Raw genomic sequence first — 19,692 nt, forward strand, 5'->3', positions numbered from 1 at the left:
AGTACCTTAATAATCAATTTTTTAAATCAGTCCCCAGCAAATGTAAATATTAAATGTATCAAATTGCTTTTAGGTTTCAGATCTAGCTTTGTATTTCAGCCAAAATGTTCATAAATGAAATTGAAATTTACTCAGTAACCCAGGCAGCTCTTCATGTGTTAGTGTGTGTAGAGCATGCCAGTTGTAGGTGTCCAGGAGACCTGGAACTGGGCTGTACACACTGGTCCATCAGTGTGCCTTGGGGCCCCAAGCTTAGTGCCCTGATGACTTACCCAAGTGCCCTAACCATTCTCCTGACTCGTCAGGCAGGCCAGTTGCCCCTAGTGAAGCCTTACCTGCGGTCAGTCCAGAGCCACAACAACAAGAGTGTGAATGAGGCCCTCAACCACCTACTGACAGAAGAGGAGGATTACCAGGTGGGTGTGGGGTGTGTGTTCTATCAGAGGGAAGTTGCAGCTCCTCCTGTGCCTCAGGGACCCATGCAGCTAGTGTTGGGCACTCGGGGACTAGAGAGCCCTTCTCTGTACCAGCCCTCTTCTCAGAGGGCTGACCTTGCAGAGGAAGGGTTGTGGGCCCCATAGGCCCCACGGATGGATGGGGAGGGGCCTTGCTGAGGCCAGTGAGTAATTCCTGGTTGCCTGTTCCACTATGTCCCTCACCCACGGAAAGGCCACATCTTTCTAGGGTTTGAGGGCATCTATCGATGCCTACGACAACTTTGACAACATTGCCCTGGCACAGAGGTTGGAGAAGCACCAGCTGATTGAGTTCAGGCGCATTGCAGCTTATCTATACAAGGGCAACAACCGGTGGGCCCAGAGCGTGGAGCTCTGCAAGAAGGACCATCTCTACAAGGTTGGTGTCCCAATGACCTCCCCACCCTGTGTGCTTCCTGATGTTTTGGGGGGTGTGATATGGTCACAGCCCCCTACCAGGAGACATTTGTGGGGCGACAGGGAGGATTATGTTAAGGAGGAAGTGTTTTTAGAACACAGACTAAGGATCCTTATCTGTCATTAATATAGAGCTTCTTTAAAGTTATTTGGATTAAGGAGCGCCCAGGTGGCTCCACTGGTTAAGCTTCCATCTCTTGGTTTTTGGCTCAGGTCATGATTTCATGGTTCTTGAGTTCGAGCCCCGTGTCAGCGCAGAGCCTGCTTGGAATTCTCTCATCCCTCTCTCTGTACCCCTCCACTGCTTGTGTATACGGATGCACATGTGCTCTCTCTTGCTCACTGTCTCTAAAAATAAATAACATTTTTTAAAAATGGTATTTGGATCAAAAGAATAGCTCCCATGGAGTTGAATCTTTCCTGGCAGTTGTTTGTGAGTTTCTCTGTCCCAAACAGTGTGGCAGCATTCCCTTGGCACCTATTTTGTTTTTGATCAATCCATATGTGGGGAATAAAAACACCAAAGTGAAAATCAAATTCAAAATACTTGTGTCTGCCCTTAAGCAGTGGCTAAGTACCATCCTCAGGTCTGGATCTGGATCTGGGCATCTGAAAGCCAGGGTGGGCTGCTTGGAGAGATCCCAGGCCCTTGAAGGCATTACCTTCGTTCCACCTGACCTCAACATCTCCCCAGTGGGGTAAAGTGCAGTTGCACAAGAGGGCCATTGTTGTAATGTGCTGTGCGGCTAAGCTGATTTCCAAGGGTTCCATGTGCTGTTTCCCCTGCGAAGCCTTTTCTCAAGGCCACGAGCTTCACCTAAAGGTGTTAATCCCAGAACTGTCCTTGGCATCCCTGAGTACCTTCCTAGGATGTGGGCATGCATCTCTCTCTCATAGCACATGGGCTGAGGCCAGAGAACTCTGGACATCAGGGGCATGTCAGGCTTCATCCCAAGTTGTTACCTCCAGTTTGGGACTGTTAGGTAACGTCTCTTCACTTTTCGTGACAGTGCTCGTGGTCCTTCGTGGGGTGCTTACAGGACCCTGCAGAGGGAGCTCACAGACAGCTCATCAGGGTACTCAGACGCTGACTCTGGGAGGTGGCAGCAGGGCTCCAACACACCAGAGGGAAGCTGCCCCCAGGTAGGGGGTCCCAGCTGCCCCAACCTGCCAGTGTGCACGCCAGCATCTTGAGTGCATGACCCCTATCAATCGGACAATGAGCAAGTGAGCAGTGTGTGAGAACTGCCAAAAGGGCATTTGTCCTCTTCCAAACCAGTCCCACTCCGAGCAACGTGTGCCACGAAGAGAATCCACAAGGACAAAGCCACAGGCAGAAAAATGTTAGCATACATTCCAATACCCTTGTTCTCAGCAAGGGTGACTCTGACCCCCAGGGGATTGGTTGTCACATGTGAGGGTGTGGTACTACATCTAGTAGGTGGAGGCCAAGGTGGTGCTACAGAGCCTATGATGCACAGGCCCCGACCCTACACACAAGTGTCAGCCATGCCTTGGCAGCAGAGCCCACCCTGCATGGAAGTCCTGGGAGGATGGGTGGTTCACAGTGTGCCACCTGGGGGGTTAGTGAGTGGCCGGTGCTGGCTTCTAGGACAGCTGTAAGACAATAAGCATGCTTTCCAGATTGCAGAGGTTGGGTGTAAAAGCCCAGTGGTCACTCAGCCATCAGGGCAGCCACCTTGGAGAGTGTGCACTCTACCTGAGGAGCTGGCAGAGTAACTGCATGTGGGAGGCTGGGACTGTTGAGGAGCCACAAGACTAGAGGGGCATGAGGGAACATATCAGGACATGGGAAAGTGAGGGTTAGGGGGCCCTCATGCCCATGAGTGAAGAACACTCTGCAGAGGTATAGTCACAGGCTAGGGATAGTGAAGGGCAGGGCAAGGACCTGGAGCAGAGCCCTGGCAAGTGCTGCCAGTGGTTTGGGAAGGAGGTTGAGGGATGGAGATGAGGTAGAGAGCTAACGCGTGCACTGGCAGAGTTTAGGTCATTGATTTCTCACCATTGTGGCTAGAAAATAGAAATTACTAATTTACTGATGGCTATCACTAGGCGGTATGATTATGTTTTAGACAAATCTGCAAATGTGAAAGCGATTAGGGACTTTTGAAGGTACTTTTTTTATGTCAGGAAGAAAGGGAAAATTGCTATTTCTTGAGCACTGGCTTTATCCCTTGTAGCTGCTGCATGTTGAGTCCAGAAGGGTAGCGCTAGTTGTTGACCCAAGCATAATAACCCCGGCCTTTACTGGAAGCCTTGCTAGCTCTGTTACCATCCCCTTTCAATGGGCAACCCCATGCACCCCCTCTGCATGCCAGTAGGGCTGCAAGGCCAGAACCTGTCTCCCAGGGCACCTGCACCCGTGTGTGCCACCTCCCTCTTGGTATTTCGGCAGGTCTGTGAGAGTCTGCTGCCAGGAGTACACTTGGTGCCCTCCATGGCTCTCCTGGAGCTGGTACTCCAGCCTACCAGAGGGCAGCCGAAGCACAGGGACCCCTCTGCAGGCGAGGATGTCCTTTGTGGGGCCTGGCACCATTCCGTGTCCTACCAACTCAGAAAGTGCCTCAGGTAGCACAAGGCAGAGTGGACCTGAGCTGTGCGTCTGCCTTGGTTGCAGGATGCCATGCAGCATGCTGCAGAGTCTAGAGATGCCGAGCTGGCCGAGAAGTTGCTGCAGTGGTTCCTGGAAGAGGGCAAGCGGGAGTGCTTCGCGGCCTCTCTCTTCACCTGCTACGACCTGCTTCCTCCGGATGTGGTGCTGGAGCTGGCCTGGAGACACAACCTCGTTGACCTGGCCATGCCCTACTTCATCCAGGTGATGAGAGAGTACCTTAGCAAAGTAAGTGTGGGCTCTGCTGTGGCTCCCTTGCCACCATGTGGCACAGCTATGACTCTAGCTCAGGTCTATAGAGGTCCTCTGATGGCCCGTGGCCTCTGGGGGACCAGTCCAGGTTGTCCAACCAGCCCTGTCCACCTTTGAGAGATGCCTCGTGCCTTCACAGTTGAGTGTTTTGTGCCTAATATTAACCTCTTCTAGAAAATCACCTTGGGGGCTCTGGGTAGAACTGAGCCCCTCCCCACAGGGGACTTGCATCAGGTCTCCCGCACACTGCCAGGGCACACAGTGGGTGTGTTCGCCCACAGACCAGGGCTCTGTGGGGTGAGAACAGTGAGGCACCAGCTGGCAGAGCTCCAGCACACGGTCCATGGGCTCTGTGTGGTCTGTTTACCTCTCAGCATGCCTCCAGTGGAGTTTGGGGTGCATTCATTGGCAGACCTGTCGTGGTAACCCCCCTTTTGCCAAGCACTTAGTAGGAATGTTAACACCTTGACGGGTAGGTAGTCATCCCCTCTATGACTGCAGATGTGGGTTCGGATCCAAAGCTGATAGATGAAGACATGGGCTTATACCCACGTCTCCCTGGTCCTGAGGCCATATTCATGTCTTACTTTGTTGCTTCTGCCACTCTAGATGTCAGTTGGTGGCCTTGGTGGCCCACTCTGGCTTTCTTTGCAGGTTGATGAGCTGTTTAACAAGATGAGAGTATCTGATTTTAACTCTCCCTGTGTGTTGAAGCCCTAGGTCCTTGTCTGGGACCTAGCTGAGGCACTGTCCAGAGACCCTTGTCACCTAATCTGGTTTGTTTCTAAGGCTGCAGAAAAGCTGACACTCAGCAGCACCTACTGGCCCATGCAGCCATACACCTATCCTCCTTCTAGCCACAAGAACACCCCACGATGCCAAGAAGCCACTAGGCTAGGGCCTCTTTCAGTAGTGTGAGGGAGGGGAGTGGCCTCTAGGAGTTAGTGTGGGGTTTATGGAAGAAACAAGAAGCACAGGTGTGGGGTGGTGGTGGGGTCTGGCTGCCAGCTTTGGCCTATAAGGGCTTACTCTGTCTGCCACCTGCAGAGCCTCCTGGGAGCTGCCCAGCCCCTGTCAAGGGATGCAAGGCCATCTCCCTGCTGCTGGAGGAGGGAATGCCAGAGTGTGTCCTAGTCCCATTTACACAGCACATCTGAGTGGGAGGTCTCCCAGGACTCTTCAGGGGATGGGGAGAGATAGTGCTGACCATGTGCTGACCATCTTCAGGCTACTAGGGGACATAGACTGGTTGGATTTACAAGAGTCCCTCGTTCCTCAACTACAGTGGATGGCAGCTCCTTAAAGGAAGTGTCTGTGCTGTGTTGGAGCTTGCCTTCAGAAAGTGCTGCATGGTTTCTGCTTTTCCCATCCAGAAGTTGTCTTAACCTGGAAGCAGTTTGTCTGCTGTGCTCCAGAATAAAGAAGGATGCGTATGGCTTGAGTCTCTTCCTAGAGTCAAGGCCCATGAGTTAACATAAGAGGAACTTGTGCCACTCAGACCTTCATTGCTGCAGGGGTTGGGACCTCCAGGGAGCCCCAAGGACTTGGGGGGAACACACTCCCTCTCTGTAGTGATGGAGGTCATCCTGGCAACCGTGTCACCTTGGTCAACACTGTGACTGCATAGCTAATTCAGAATGGGACAGTGTATTTGGTCTAAAGCTGCCTTCCTGCTGGAAGGACCTGCTCCCTGGCCCAGGGTCCCCAGACATATCCCCTAGTCCTTGAAGGCAAGAGCTACTGTGGCGCTTGGTCTCACTGCTGCCCCACATGCCTCTCGACCAGCACCAGGCTTGGTGCCTATCATGTTGGGGATAGGATGGGCTCAATATGGGTTTCTTAGGCAGCTCTGGGATCTGGGCTGGGGCCCGACAGACTAGACTGCTCGGAGGTGGAAGGGCCCAGACAAGAAGACCACACCCCTTCCTGACTGGAAAACTTCACCCAGGGCCTCTTGATTCATTTGGGAAGCTTGAGGGCCATCCGTCTGAGAAAAACTCACATGCCCAAACCCCCTGGCTCTCCCAGTGGAGGGTACAGGCCTAGCTTAGACCTCAGCCTGAGTGTCAGCCAACTGAAGGCAGAGAGTATAGATTGCAAGTCCATTGCACTGTCTTGTTCCTTCCTCACCTCAGCTCTGGTCCCAAGGAGGGAAAGGGAGGGAAAGGGAGCGCACAGGGCCAGTGACAGGGCTGTTCTGTTAGGGTTCTGGTGCCTAGCCTGATCTCTCCCAGGCCTGAGTGTACACAGGGCACATAATTTTTTTCTTCTTTCTGACTTGAGTGCTTGTTTAGGGGAGTCCCAGACACACAGTTGCTGTTGCCCCCACTCACATAGTGCTGTTTGCTCCTCAGGTCCCTGGCACCACTTTGCTCTGTTCCCTCTCCATCCATGTGTCTGCTTCAGCCTGTGGGTACCACGTAGGACAGCCCCTTGTGAAGCCTTGAGGAAGAGCAGGGAGGCAGCCTGATCTCTGATGGCTGTCCCTGCCCCCACCTCTAAGGTGACACATCCTCCCTGCCAGGTGGGATGTCCCAGATATCAGGTGACTGGTCTCCTCTGAAGGGGTGGGCAGCCTGGACTAGCTGGATGTAAGAAGTGCTACATTGTCTTGGCAGTGCCCCTGTATCCAGAGGAGAACCTAGCCCTGTGAGCTGTGCTGCATGTGCAGCCTGCAGTCACTGGCCATTGCTCTGGTGCACCAAGCAGCCAGGTGCCCACTTGGAAAGCACTGGGCTGGAATAGCAGTTAGGGGTCACCAGGGCCCCAGTGGGCACTCCATGTCTACCCAGTTACAGAGGCTTCACCCTGTGGATCAGGGGTCACTGCAGATAGAGCATCTGCCCTGTAACCACCCTCAGCTCTGACTTTCCTGGAGGCTGTGTATTTGCCTCCCGGCCCCACATTCACCTCCTGGCCCAGACTGCAGGCAGCCTGTCAGGCAGGCACTCGAGTGCTCTTGCCTCTTTGCAGGTAGACAGACTGGATGCCTCGGAGAGCCTACGCAAGCAAGAGGAACATGTGGTGGAGCCCGCCCCTCTCTTGTTTGGTAGGTAGCACCCCATTGCCCCTAGTCCCCTGTTCCTAGGGAGGGAAGAGTAGGGAAAGTGATTCCCTGACTGGGCTTCAGATCAGAGAGGGGATGGACAGGGTGGGGGATAGAAGGACCACATGGCTGCTGGGTGTGGGGAAGGTCAGTGTATCCAGGAATGTTGAAGAAGCATGGCCATTGTCCTCCATTTTCTGAGGGCACCTGCCTTCTGTGAGGGTGCCCTTGCCTGTTCCTTGTGCCTAGCAACTGCCCAACTCTGAGCCGCTGCTGTGTGCTGCTCTGCCTGGTCCCAGGCAGCAAGGCTGCTGGTGGCTTTGACTTGAGAGCCTGCCTGGATGCCCTGGCTGTTGAGCAGACAAATTGGTTGGTGTCCACTGCACCAAGGCGCTTTGGGTTCTGGAGTGCATTGCAGGACTAACAAAGGCCTGAGGGTGTGGTGAGCACACAGCATGTGAGCCTGGTCTCTAAGTCTCCTGCCAACTGTGTCTTCTTCAGGGTCATTGTGCCCCTATCACCACCACCATTAATGTCAATCTGGTTTTTTTAGATTTTGATGGGCATGATTGAGACCCAGCCAGTTGAGCTAAGTAAGTGTCCCATTTTGGGACTAGCTTACCCTCTAGCCTGGCCAGCCTCTGTGGCTGGCCCCACAACAGCAACTCCCACTGTCCTTGCCCCCAGGCACCTGTTCTCCAGTGCCTGAACCTTGGGTGGTCAGGGCTGGTCTGCCACGCTGCTCCTTGGGCCCCTGTCCTCTCCTGGGCAGCAGGAGCTCTGCTCACCCTCTGCTTCTCCCTCTGCAGGCCAGCAGCTGATGCTGACAGCAGGCCCTGCTGCAGGCCCTGCCCCTGCTGGCTTCCCCTATGGATATGCTGCTGCACCTGCCTTCGCCCAGCCTCCTGTGTACGGCTTCAGCGTGTAGTGGGCGCTCAGCGGCAACATGCCTCTATGGGGTTATTAACCTCAAGGAGCATGTCACTGCAGAAGCACAGAGGACCCTGATGGGAGGCAGGGACACCTGGAAGTTATTTATTTTTGCTGAGGCCCAGGGATGGCCGCCTCTGAGCCATCCGGAATACCCTGAGGAGGCCAGGGGAGACACTGCCCAAGAAGACCAACTTGGGTGGACTTCTGCCTCCAGGTCCTCTGGCTGGAGCCAGGCATTCCTGGGGCGTTCTCCCCGAGGATTTCTTGCCCTTGGTGGGAGGGACACCTGGTCTTCACTCAGCACTGGCAGAATTGCCCCCTCCAGGCCACTCTGCAGACCCAACTGAACGAACCTTCTAACTAGCTCTGAGCCTCCTACTGATCATGAATATTAAAGTCGGTTTATCAAGGCAAAGCTTCCCTGCTTGGTGCTGGTGTGGGTAGCAGGGGACAAAAGATTGGCTGGGCCTCTTTGGGGATGAGAACCTGCGTCTGCCCAGGGGGAGATAGCCAGGGTATATTGGGGGTCTTTTCCTGCGAGCTCTGCACGGAGCTCCAAATCCCGTAGCGGGAGTGGTAGCCTCACAGACCGTCGGGTGTGGGAATGCCAAACTTCAGGGATGGGGCTAGCTCCTTGTGTCCCCGGGGGTGGGTCGGCCCTTCTCTCCACCCCCAACTGGGGATCCGGTCGTTCAGGCAGATGCAATGAGACCTGCTCCCTCTCGTGCCGGATTCTGCCTGATGCCGGGGCGGGTTTTAGAAACTGCACCTTGACCCACAGCTCCAGGCCCGGCACAGCACCGCCTCCCAAGGACCCTGGGCTCCGCTATTGGCTGGGCTGTCAACCCCGCCCAGGCGCCTGCCTCGCTTGCCCCGCCCCGGCCTCAGTTTCCCGGCCGGCAAAACGGGGCGGGCTGGAGGCGGGGCCCGGCTCGGACCACGCGAGGCGGAGCCCGGGAGCTGACGCGACCGCCCCGCCCCCCGGGCCATAACCGTTTGTCGTCGTCGTCGCCGCCGCCGCCGACCGAACGCCGGGAGCCGGAGGCTCGGACCCGAAGCCGACGCCGGGCGCCCCGCCTCCCCGCCTGCCATGGCCGCGCCCCGCGCTCTGGCGGCCGCCGCGCCCGCGTCTGGGAAAGCCAAGCTGACGCACCCAGGGAAGGCGATCTTGGCAGGTGGGCCCCTCCGGGACGCGGACCCCCGGCTTGCCCACTCCATCGGCCCCGCCGCGCTTCCGGGTGGGCCCTGGACGCCGAGGCCCCGCCTCACTTCCGGGTCGGGCGGGGGGCGCGGCCCCGGTCCTCAGCCAGAGCGTGGGGACTCAGCCTGCGGGTCGTCCCGCCGAGCCTAGCCAGGACAACGTGGGTGGGGTGGGGGAGGCTGCCGGGCCTCCCCTACACCAGAGGAGCCGGACAAAGTCCGGGGCGGGGGAGGGGCCGAGGCGCCAGCAGCGGTGGGCGGGGCAGTCCGACCGCCAGACGGTGGTCTCAGGGTCCGGGTCTCTGGTCCCCGCAGGCGGCCTGGCGGGCGGCATCGAGATTTGCATCACCTTCCCCACCGAATATGTAAAGACACAGCTGCAGCTGGACGAGCGCTCGCACCCGCCGAGGTACCGGGGCATCGGTGAGTAGAGGGCTGCTGGCAGGGGACGGCACCGAGAGGGCTGGCACCCGGAGGGCACGGCCAGGCCCTGCGCTCGGGGGGCAAACGAGGCGGGCTGTGGGGAGGTGCGAAAGGTTGTCTCTAGGGCGGTAGAGGGTCGCTGAATGCCCCCTCCTCCAGGGGACTGCGTGCGGCAGACGGTCCGCAGCCATGGCGTCCTGGGCCTGTACCGAGGCCTCAGCTCCCTGCTCTACGGCTCCATCCCCAAAGCGGCCGTCAGGTGAGGTGGTCTCCGGTGGCCGAGGGAGGGCATCCCGGCGACTGCGGCCCTTCTCATCCCACTGCCTCCCATTCCCAGGTTCGGGATGTTTGAGTTCCTCAGCAACCACATGCGAGATCCCCAGGGACGCCTGGACAGCACACGGGGGCTGCTGTGCGGCCTGGGTGCCGGTGTGGCTGAAGCCGTGGTGGTCGTGTGCCCTATGGAGACCATCAAGGTGGGGAGGGTCTCAGCAGGTGATAAGGTGTGCAGAGGGGTGATGGGGTGGCGGGGACCATCCTGCCCTAGTCCTCCATGAAGACCATCGAGGTAGAGAGTGCCCTGCAGAAGCTGGGCAGAGTGTGCAGGAAGGGCCTCCTGTGGAGACTGGACTCTGTCCTGAAGGCAATGGGACAACTGACGTTAGGGTTTTTAAAAAGCTTTTATAAACAGAAAGCATAAGATAACACATGTTTACTGCCTAAGCTGTGGCAAATACCAGCAAACATAACTGCAGAGACTCTTTAGTAAGGCCAACCCTCTTGTTTCCTGGGGCCTTGTGTCCCTCGGTGGCTTTGGGTGGCTCTCTCCAGGTGAAGAGCTGCATCGCCAGCCCTGGTCTGATCTCTGGGGGCCCTGGGCCCACAAGCCAATGGGCCAGGTATGCCCTTCAGTGGCGTCCTAGAAGCCAGTGCCTTTGCTTCCCTCTCACAGGTGAAGTTCATCCACGACCAGACCTCCCCAAACCCTAAGTACAGAGGATTCTTCCATGGGGTCAGGGAGATTATTCGGGAACAAGGTGAGCTGTAATGTCTTCCTCCTCAGGTAGGGTCAGGTACCTTGGCCAGGCCAGCCTGCACTTCCCCTTCCTGCTTTGGTGCTCTGGTGTGCCACTCCCCCACGAAGGCCCCAGTGTGACTCCCATGCCTACCTGCCCCTAGGGCTGAAGGGGACCTACCAGGGCCTCACAGCCACTGTGCTGAAGCAGGGGTCTAACCAGGCCATCCGCTTCTTCGTCATGACCTCCCTGCGCAACTGGTACAGAGGTATGTATCTGTTGGGTCCGCTGCCCCAAGACTCCACCTCCAACCACTCTGAATTAGGCTCTTCCTCTTCAGTCCTCTCTGCCAGGACCCTGCCTCCTGGGGCGCCCATGTTCATTGGCTCTGGTCCATGCTCCTCCCAGCCCTGAAGAACCCTCCCTTTTGCCCTCCCATCATTTTCTGATTGCAACCCCCACCCACATCCAGGGGACAACCCCAACAAGCCCATGAACCCACTGATCACCGGAGTGTTTGGAGCTGTTGCTGGCGCAGCCAGTGTCTTCGGGAACACTCCTCTGGATGTGATCAAGACCCGGATGCAGGTGGGGGTGGGACCACGAAGGGGGTGGAGGGTTTGCTACGAGGGGCTGGGCTAGCCACTGAGCCCTGTGCTGTGCTACTGTCCTGCAGGGCCTGGAGGCACACAAATACCGGAACACATGGGACTGTGGCTTGCAGATCCTGAGGAATGAGGGGCTCAAGGCGTGAGTGGGGGAGGGGCAGGGCTGTGGTCCCCACCCCAGACCCTCCCTGGCCTTCTAAGCGGGCCTCACCCCATTCCTGCTGCTAGCCCCAGGCTATCCCCTAGGGCTCCTTACCTTTAGGCACCTGCCCTTGTCCCTCCAATGTCAGGACCCACCCTCACTGGCCGGGCACGCTGTACTTCCTCTGCCTCCTCACCTCCTACCTCCCCCCAACCCCAGATTCTACAAGGGCACCATCCCCCGCCTGGGCCGGGTCTGCCTGGATGTGGCCATCGTGTTTGTCATCTATGATGAAGTGGTGAAGCTTCTCAACAAAGTGTGGAAGACAGACTGAGTCCCTTAGGGGGTCTGCATGGGGGTTGCCCCCAGGCACCTCCAGACCAGTCCCCACTGCCCTCGTCTCACGATTCCAGTGCAGTCGTGCCAAAAGGCCCCTTTTCCCTATTCCTTGCACTCCGTGGCCTGGGTCTGTACCCTGTAGCCATTGAGTCCACATGTCCCTTAGTGCCGTGTGTCCCCTGTGGTGTGTATGACACCACCATTGAGTCCATGTGTCTGGCCAAGGCTGGGTGACCCTCTGGCCTGTGAATCTGTGCCCACTTGTCCATGTGCTTACTCATGAGCCGTGTGCCTGTGTTTCATGTTCTGTGTCATGTGACCCTGTGCCCCGCTTCCCCGGGGTGCCCATGTGGCTTGGGTCCACGGCCCTGTAGCCATGGCCCGGTCCCAGCCCGGTGCCTTCCACCCTGGGCAGCAGGGGCACCTGTCCCGGCCTACCACAGCTGCCTCCGGGCCTCAGCCTGGCCTCGCCGCATTCCAGGGGCTATGTGCCCCCTGCTTCTCCCGCCACTGGCCTTAACTGGCCCTTGGGCCCTCCCTCTGCCCGGGACAGGGTGGCACCCGCCACTCTCAGGACCACCCTCCCAAGGCCGAATAAACCGGATCCTGTTGTAGCTTCCTGTCCCTGTGTGGGCCCATCTGTGCACAGGTGAATAATGACGGCCTTGCCTCTGCAAAGAGCAGGCATACCCCCTCACCTGAGGACACTGACAAGGAAGCAGGGCAGCAGGCAGGCCGGTGGGTAAGCCAGCTATGGCCAGTGTTAGCCCCCAAGAGACCTGGCACCATCAAACCAAGAAACATTTAGACTCTGTCCAGGCCATGTTTGTGGCCTGTGAGCTAGGTCCTGCAGGGTCAGCAGGTGGGCATGCCCTCAGGGTCACCTGGAAGGCAGCACTGAGTGGGCAGAGTGAACTGCCCCACACCAGGGTTTGAGTCTGGGAGAGAGTGCTGCTAGGCGCGCTACCCCACCCCACCCCCGCCCCACCCCCCACCCCCGCCATGGTTTCTCTGTGAAGTGGTCTGTTTCTGGGGAAGTGCTTGGGGCATCCAATTTCTGGTCCCCTGAGTCTCTGAGCAGGGGGCCTTTCCTCACTCCTTTACCCTGGCTGACCCTACAGTAGGATGGGATAAACCAGGGCCCCTGGCTGTGTGGGGGTAGAAGGCACTTTCCTGTCCAAATGATCCATGGGTAAGAGTCATTCAAGGGTTTGGCTCAGACTGGGAAATAACTTGCCAACAGAGACTGTCAGTAAGCAGGTCTGGTCTCTAGAGCTGCTCCTTTAAGGGGAGAGTGTCCCACCCCCACAATCTACACAACACCCAGATCCCTGGACTCTGGGGATACAGGAGATCTGGGACAGATTGAGGGCCAGTTGTGGGCTTAGGGGGCACAAGGGAAACAGTTTTGAAGGACTGGCTGTGCACACTCAATGCTCTCAGGAGAAACCAATCTTGGCCGCCACTGAGGAGAAAGGGCCCCACAGCAAAGCTTGCCTGCCCACGGGGGCCACAGGCTGTCTCCCCTACACACAGGGCATGCAAGCTCAGCCATAAGCCACTGGCTCTTGGCCTCAGGAACTTTGCTGTTGTGATGGGTAGTGCTGGCCTGTGGCACAGGCCACCAAGGCTAGGAAGATATACAGCAGGCAGCATCTTTGGGCAGTGGTAGGGAACAGAAAGACCCCTGGCTTCTCATTTCGTCACTATGCGACTTTGGGCAAGTCACCTAACCTCAGTTTCCTAATATGAACTGGGTTGACAGAAGAACCCACCCTATCCCCATAAGGTGCTTAGAACAATGTCTAACACCGTAAACCCTTGAACATGTAGCTTTTTTTTCTTGGGGTTACAGGAAGTTATTTGCAGAAGTTCCAGGAGTTTCTAGAGCAGGCCAAGCCCAGCAGCTGAGCCCTGAGGGGACTCGGTGACCTCAATAGTGACCTCCAGGAATGGTATCCATTCACTGACTGCACACCAGCATCCCAGAGGCCTGTCCCCTTCACCCTTCACGGAGAGGATGGGGCTGAGGCTGCACTGACAGTAGGGCATGTGGACTCCCACCCATGAACAATCGTCCAAGTCTCCTCTCCTGTGTCACACAGCACTACATGGACAGCAGGTAGCCCAGCCAGAAAAGACTAAACTGGATCTGAGTCCCCAGGGGCTGTGATTACAAAAGAGCCACCCACCCTGGTGGAGGCAACCCCACCCCCTTCATTTATCACCTGAATTAGTAGGCAGCCTCAGTTCTTGGAGCAAAGACCTGAGGGAAGGGGAACAGGAGGGGAGGGGTATCCTGTGTGCAGGAAAGTGCTTGTGGTGTCCAGGCTGAGAGAAGGCCAGCAAGGCTAGAGGGAAGTGAGCAGGCAGAGAGCAGCTGAATAGGCAGGCAGGGACCTGGAAGGAGCCCAGCTGCATTTAACCAAGACCTCATAAGTTGCAGAGAGGAGGCTGATGGCAGCTGCCCCTTGCCCTTGTGGTAATGGGGGCAAAGGGGCAGAGATGTGTACAGATCTTCCAAGTAACTGGGAGGTAGAACAGACTCAACTTCCAGCCTGGCCCTCCACAAACATAGACGCACAGACCAGCGGTGTGGGGGGGAGGGAACCCCAGGAGGTGGCTGGGTCTGCATATCAGAGAGATAAGCTGAGGAGTGTGGAGACTCCTCCATATCCCATCCACAGCCAGAGCCTCTGTGCCTGGCTGGAAGCCACAGGCAGCCTTCACCATCTACAATGGCCTCAAGCCTGGGATCATAATGTAATGTGTCCAGGAGGGACAATGGCCTCAGAGACCAGGCAAGGGAGCAAGAGGTTGAGGTGGTGGCTACTCCTGGGGCAAGGTTTGGCCAACCTCTAGCACTGTCCTCACCACTGTGAGACTGAAGATGGGTGTTCTGCACCCTTTAGTCAGAGGCCCTCAAGCAGCTGTCTTCCCTGCTCCCTGCTTCCTTGAACCCACCAGCCACCCCTGCCACTACTGCACAGGCATCCCCTGGATTTTTCCATGTCCTTGTGTAGGTGATGAATGGCAATCAGAGTTTAGTACACAAAAAAAGCCAGTCACTACTGACAAATAGGTCTGTCTCCTTTTACCCAACAAAGAGAATTCTGTTTTTTCAGGGTGTGCCCTTAGCCTTTTTAGCAAACACAATCTCAGTTGAGGATGCCAGAGTATTTTCTTGTCCTTTTACTTCCTACATATTTGCAGATTCCTTGGACGAGGGTCTTTGGTAAGGGGCACAGAATCAGGGGGTCTAAGAAGCTCCTGCCACATCAAAATCTGGGAACAGGGACTGAACACCCCAGGGACAAGGACAGAGATGCATGCACAATGAAGAAATGCCTGAAAGAACAATGGGAGGGCCACAGACGACACTCAGGACTGTAAATGAATTCGACCTAGACCAACAATGTGCGTGACCCAAGGAAAACCTGGTGGCCCCTGGTGTGGCCTTGTATCTCCCCTCCTATCTGGCAAATATCCCTGAGGGCAAACTTCCCGGCTCAGATTGGGTCAGGCCCTGACCCTCCCCAACCGCTGTCACTTTTGTCTCCCGGCAGGCCACACCCACCTCCCACTTAATCCTACACTAAGTAGGCCTGACCTGGGAGGCTCGGCCACAGGGGTGTCTTCTCCTTGAAATGACTTCAAGGGATAAGCCATCCCACCCCCTCTGCTCCTAAGCGGTGCTCAAATGTAGCCTGCCACCCAACCCCTGGCTGAAAAGCACTGAAGACACTGGGGCTTTGGGCAGTTTTCCCACGCTGATCGGGTTGGGGTCGCCGAAGCTCTCTGGCCAGTCTGTTTGTCTGTCCCTGGGTACCCTTACACAGGCTGACCGAAGCCCGCAGCGCCTTTCCCACCCACGCCGCCGTGACCTGGCGAGGACCTGCCCACCCCCGCCCCGCCCCGCCCCAGGGCTGTGATGGGGTCAAGGTAAATAAACTGCCCACAATTGTGACTCGGAGGCTTATCTGGCCGGTCAGACCAGGTCACGGGAAAGCGGCTGTGCTTGCCAGGGCCGAGAGGAAGGTCCACACTCATGGCCACTCGTTTGCGTCCCGGGCAGGCTGCTAAAGGCCGCAGACCCATCAGGGCCTCTCTCAGCACTCCTCATTGGGAGGTCCGGGAACAGGGGCCTCTGGGCGCAAAAAGTACCCAGGAGGTTTCCCGAGGACAGGCAGTGAGAGCAGGGTACGCCACACGCGCCCAAAGAGGAGCCGAGGCTGCCGGAGGCCGGGAACACCCGCGTCCGGAAATCAGTGCGGCTCTTACTGATGGCGTCACGGGCGCACTCCCTGCTGGCGTAGGCTCGCGCACGCGTTCCCCGGGGGGGCGCGGCACGTGCCAGCGGCTTCTGTCGGCTGTGCTGTCTGAGCCGCCAGGGTGGCGGATCGGGAGGCGGATCGAGGTCACTGCCACCAGTCCCTGGCCCTTGTATTTCACTGCCATTGCCCTAACCTCTCCTGCAGCCCCCCAACACTAGGCGTGAGAATAGCCCAACCACCGTCGTCCACTCCCGAGTCACTGAAGCGCCAGACCCGGCCACCACCGACTGCCCACGCTGGACGCTGCCCAGGGCTGCTGACATAGTAGCGCGTGAGGAAGTCCCATGTGGCTCACCCGTGTCCACTCCACACAGCCTGGGCTGGTGAGATGTCTGCCAAGTGAAGGAAGAAAGGACTTTCGACTGTGTTTTCCTCCCTCTGCATCTTTTTACTTCAATGCCCCATTCTCAGCCATGAGAAAGGGGATAGGGTCAGGGGATGGGACCAAGAGGGCTCCACCAGCCTCTCCACTGCTACCTCCCTCCCCATCCTGCCTGCCTGGCCAGCTTCAGACCAGCTATCTGTTGCCAGCCATGGACTCCTATAAGACAGCGTCCTTGCCGCATCCCCATGGAGGAGGAAGAGGCCTATGGTCAGAGACACTCCTCTGAGTCTCCCACTCCAGGGGCCTGTTCATTAGCAACCCAGGAAGGGGCATGGGGGGGGGGGGGCTCCTCACAGAAGGAACCTGTGAGTACAGGCTGCACAACTGTACAGTGATGCCTCCTAGCCAGACCTTTCCTCTTCTCAGTCAGCCCTGTTTCTCAGAGGGGAAAACCCCAGCAGAGACAAAGGACTGATCTATGGAGGCCCACGCCTACACAGTCCCACCCTGCCTCAGCTAGTGAGAAGGGGCTGGAGATAAGCTGTGGGGAGGCAGCAGGTGGCATCACATCAGTCATGACTAAATCAGCAAATAAGCCCCTCAGGGATCCATACCTTGAGAAGGGACCCCTAAAGGAAAGATGGAAGGTCTGCAAGCAGTGGCTCCTCACCTGTCTCCATCAGCACAGTCTGACCTGCTTCCTGGCCATGCATGATGGGTAGGGTGCTTTTCTAAGGAACCCAAACTCAGTGGGGAAGCTGTCACCCAGGGCTCCCAAGGGGTGATCAAGGCCAGAGGTTGAGGGATGGCGGAGGCAGCAAACAAGATGGAAGGACAGAAGGGAAGGGTGGCCAGGGAGGAAAGGATGGTCAGGGACTGTGTCGCCTGGTTTCCCAAGAGGCCTGGAAAAGGCAAAGGCTGGAGCCAAAAGCCTGGCTCCACTTACACCAAGTGAGCCAGGTCCATGCATCAGCCCTTTGTCCTGATGGGGTGTGCATCTTTCCCTCTGGTCCTCAGAACCAAGCTTAGCTCAGTCAGCTGGGGAAACCAAGACCAGCCTCTGGGCCTGGACTGCAGAGGTCCCGTGGCCACTCCAGCCAAAGGTGTCCTCCACCACTCTCGCGCTCCCTGCTGACAATTGAGCTGCCAAAGCAGATTAACCCAGGCGCTAATCCCCGCTAATGGCTTCAGAATCCCTGGCGCGGAGCAGCTAAGCCGGCCTTTCTCCTCGGCCACGGCCAGGCCCTCCCTGCGGCTTCAGCCCCGTGGCCGTGCCGATACTATCTTAACCGGCCCGGCCTCGGTCCCGCGCTAATCCCCGGCGCTCGCTTTCTTCCCCATCCCGCTCAAGATCAGGCCGATTGGCGTTTGATTACGGCCGCTATCGAGGGCCTCTTTGTGCCATCGGCCCTAAATCCCCTAATTCCGTGATAAAGGAGGCATTAGCGGCGTTTGCTGCAGAGAAAGGCACCGGGATGAAAGAAAGCAATCAGGGGAATCCTGATGGCCTTGTCTGCCTGGCCTGAGAGGGAGGCAAGAAAGGGGGTCCTGGAAGGGGAGGGGTGGTAGGAGGAAAGGCTGGAGAAAGAGAGAGGGGTACTGCCTCAAGGAGCCAGACTCCTGACCTCCATTCTGAGTCTGCCTTCCCCAGCCCTGAGCTGTGCTGAGGACCCCCTCCCTGCTTCCACCCTGGCTGCCATCTCTGCTGGATGCTGAGCCACCGCATACTCCCTCCCCTCTGACACCACACCATCTTTGCACTTGCTGAAACCTAACTCCCAAGCCCACCCTGGACCTTGCTAGGCCTGTTTGTACTCCAGTCTCTGACTGTCCAAGGCCAATGATCTCTCACAGCTCATCTGCAGATCTATTCCTCCCATGGCCCCTGATACTCCTTCAACACCTCCCGACCCCCCAAAGGCCCTGCTCCCCCAACTGCCCTTCTCTTTTTGCACTGACCAGCTTTGACCAGTCCTGGAAGCAGCCGGGTCTGCTCTTCAGTGTGGAAAACAGAAGTGAGAGCATCCAGTGTCGTCTAGGATTGTTGATGGAGCATGTGCAGAGGAAGGGGACCTGAGGTCTCCAGTGTTGCAGGTGGGGTGAGCAGGAAGGGCCCCTCTGAGCCCCAGGGTGGAGCTGAGAGAGGCCAAGCTGGCTGTGTGCTCGGCTTGTTGGAGGAGCTGACCTGGAGCCTGGGCAGCAGGAGAGCAGGGAGAGGCCAATGGGGCAGATGGACAGAAGTGGCAGAGTCCAGAGGCTGAAAGACCACAGAGACCAGGGGACTAATCATCAGGATCCTCTTATCCTGAGATTTGAAGCCAGGGCGCACTATGATTGGATTTGTGTTTGTAGAGATCACTGCTGCCTCTGCCCAGGCTCACTCACTTTGAGGATTGGATGGCTCTGTGGTAGGTGAACATTTAACAAGGTGCACAAGTGGATGGTTGGGCCACTTAACCTGAATGGACAGGTGTGCATTTACCAAGGTGAACTGGTGTCTAGATGTGCATTTATCCAGGTGGGTAAGTAGAAAGGTGGACCATCTACCAAGGGTACAAGTGGATGTGTGTGCGCCTGTGGGTGGCATCCTGGAGGCAGCTGGGGCTCTGTCCAGATCCCTTTGGTGGTCAGCCCACTTGTCCGGCCATTTTGAGTATTGGCAGCTAATGGAGCACAGCTGCCTCCATCTTGGAACACTACCCTTGGTGATGGAGCCTCCCACACAGCAGCTGGGGACAGAGCTCAGCCAAAGACTGACTGGCATAGGGTATAAAAGGCTGACCCTTGCTTTGCCTCAAGGCAATTCAGATCTGTGAAGCCCCCAGTGCTTCCTTACTGGATTACAGGAAACTGACCCTAACCAAGACCACTATCTTGTTTAGCACTCTCCATTCCTTACCCTGCCCTGTCCTGCTTTCAGGGTGACCAACCATCTCAGTTTCCTGACACTAAAGAGTTTGCCAGGAGGCAAATTTCAATGCACAAACCAGAATGGTTACCCTAGGCTTCTGTTGTGTCCCCCAAAAAAGAGATGAAGTTCTAAGCCCTGGTACCCATGGAATGTGAACTTATCCGAAAGTAGGGTCTGTGAAGATGTAATTAAGATGTAAATGAAATGAGGTCATGGTGGGCCCTTGATCCAGTATGACTGACATGCTTATAAGAAGTGAGAAGAGACAGAGGCAGACACACAGAGAGGGGAAAGCCACATGAAGATACAGACACACAGGGAGAACATGGTGTAATGATAGACATAGATTGGAGCAATGCATCTGCAGGCCAAGGGGCACCAAGGATTGCCAGAAACACTAGAAGCTAAGAAAAAGCCACGGAACAGAGTCTCACCTAGAGCACAGTCCTGTTGACACCTTGATTTTGGACATTTGGCCTCTAGAACTGTGGGAGAATGTCTGTTATTTTAAGCCACAAAGATTGTGGGACTTGGTTAAGGAAGATCTAGAAAACTAATACAGATTTCTTCACTCCTTCTAAGAGCACACCCTCAAAAATAAGTCATTTGGATAAGAATCTCTATGTCAGGCTTTGCTC

The 19,692-nt window shown here is 56.7% G+C and overlaps 2 protein-coding genes across 3 annotated transcripts in view; both read left to right on the forward strand.

Annotated features, from left to right (window-relative positions):
* Nucleotides 1-8,171, forward strand: part of CLTCL1 (clathrin heavy chain like 1) — a 103,545-nt gene extending 95,374 nt beyond the window's left edge. The window contains exons 28-33 of one of the 2 annotated variants that reach the window (XM_043558099.1): nucleotides 306-416; nucleotides 685-855; nucleotides 3,532-3,753; nucleotides 6,751-6,826; nucleotides 7,377-7,416; nucleotides 7,633-7,747. In XM_043558099.1, the coding sequence (XP_043414034.1) occupies nucleotides 306-416; nucleotides 685-855; nucleotides 3,532-3,753; nucleotides 6,751-6,826; nucleotides 7,377-7,396 (600 nt within the window). In that variant the 3' untranslated portion in view covers nucleotides 7,397-7,416; nucleotides 7,633-7,747. Of the gene's footprint in view, nucleotides 1-305; nucleotides 417-684; nucleotides 856-3,531; nucleotides 3,754-6,750; nucleotides 6,827-7,376; nucleotides 7,417-7,632 lie in introns of both variants that reach the window. The other variant, XM_043558098.1, reaches the window with a different exon arrangement.
* Nucleotides 8,172-8,614: 443 nt separating this feature from the next.
* On the forward strand, nucleotides 8,615-12,098 carry SLC25A1 (solute carrier family 25 member 1). The gene is made up of 9 exons (XM_043558100.1): nucleotides 8,615-8,931; nucleotides 9,272-9,379; nucleotides 9,539-9,638; nucleotides 9,717-9,855; nucleotides 10,332-10,416; nucleotides 10,559-10,663; nucleotides 10,868-10,983; nucleotides 11,072-11,145; nucleotides 11,365-12,098. Exons 1-9 carry the CDS (start codon nucleotides 8,847-8,849, stop codon nucleotides 11,477-11,479), a joined length of 927 nt encoding a protein of 308 aa, XP_043414035.1. The 5' UTR covers nucleotides 8,615-8,846; the 3' UTR covers nucleotides 11,480-12,098.
* Nucleotides 12,099-19,692: the final 7,594 nt, after the last annotated feature.

Source organism: Prionailurus bengalensis, chromosome D3, assembly GCF_016509475.1.
Source record: "Prionailurus bengalensis isolate Pbe53 chromosome D3, Fcat_Pben_1.1_paternal_pri, whole genome shotgun sequence".
Lineage (NCBI taxonomy): Eukaryota > Metazoa > Chordata > Mammalia > Carnivora > Felidae > Prionailurus > Prionailurus bengalensis.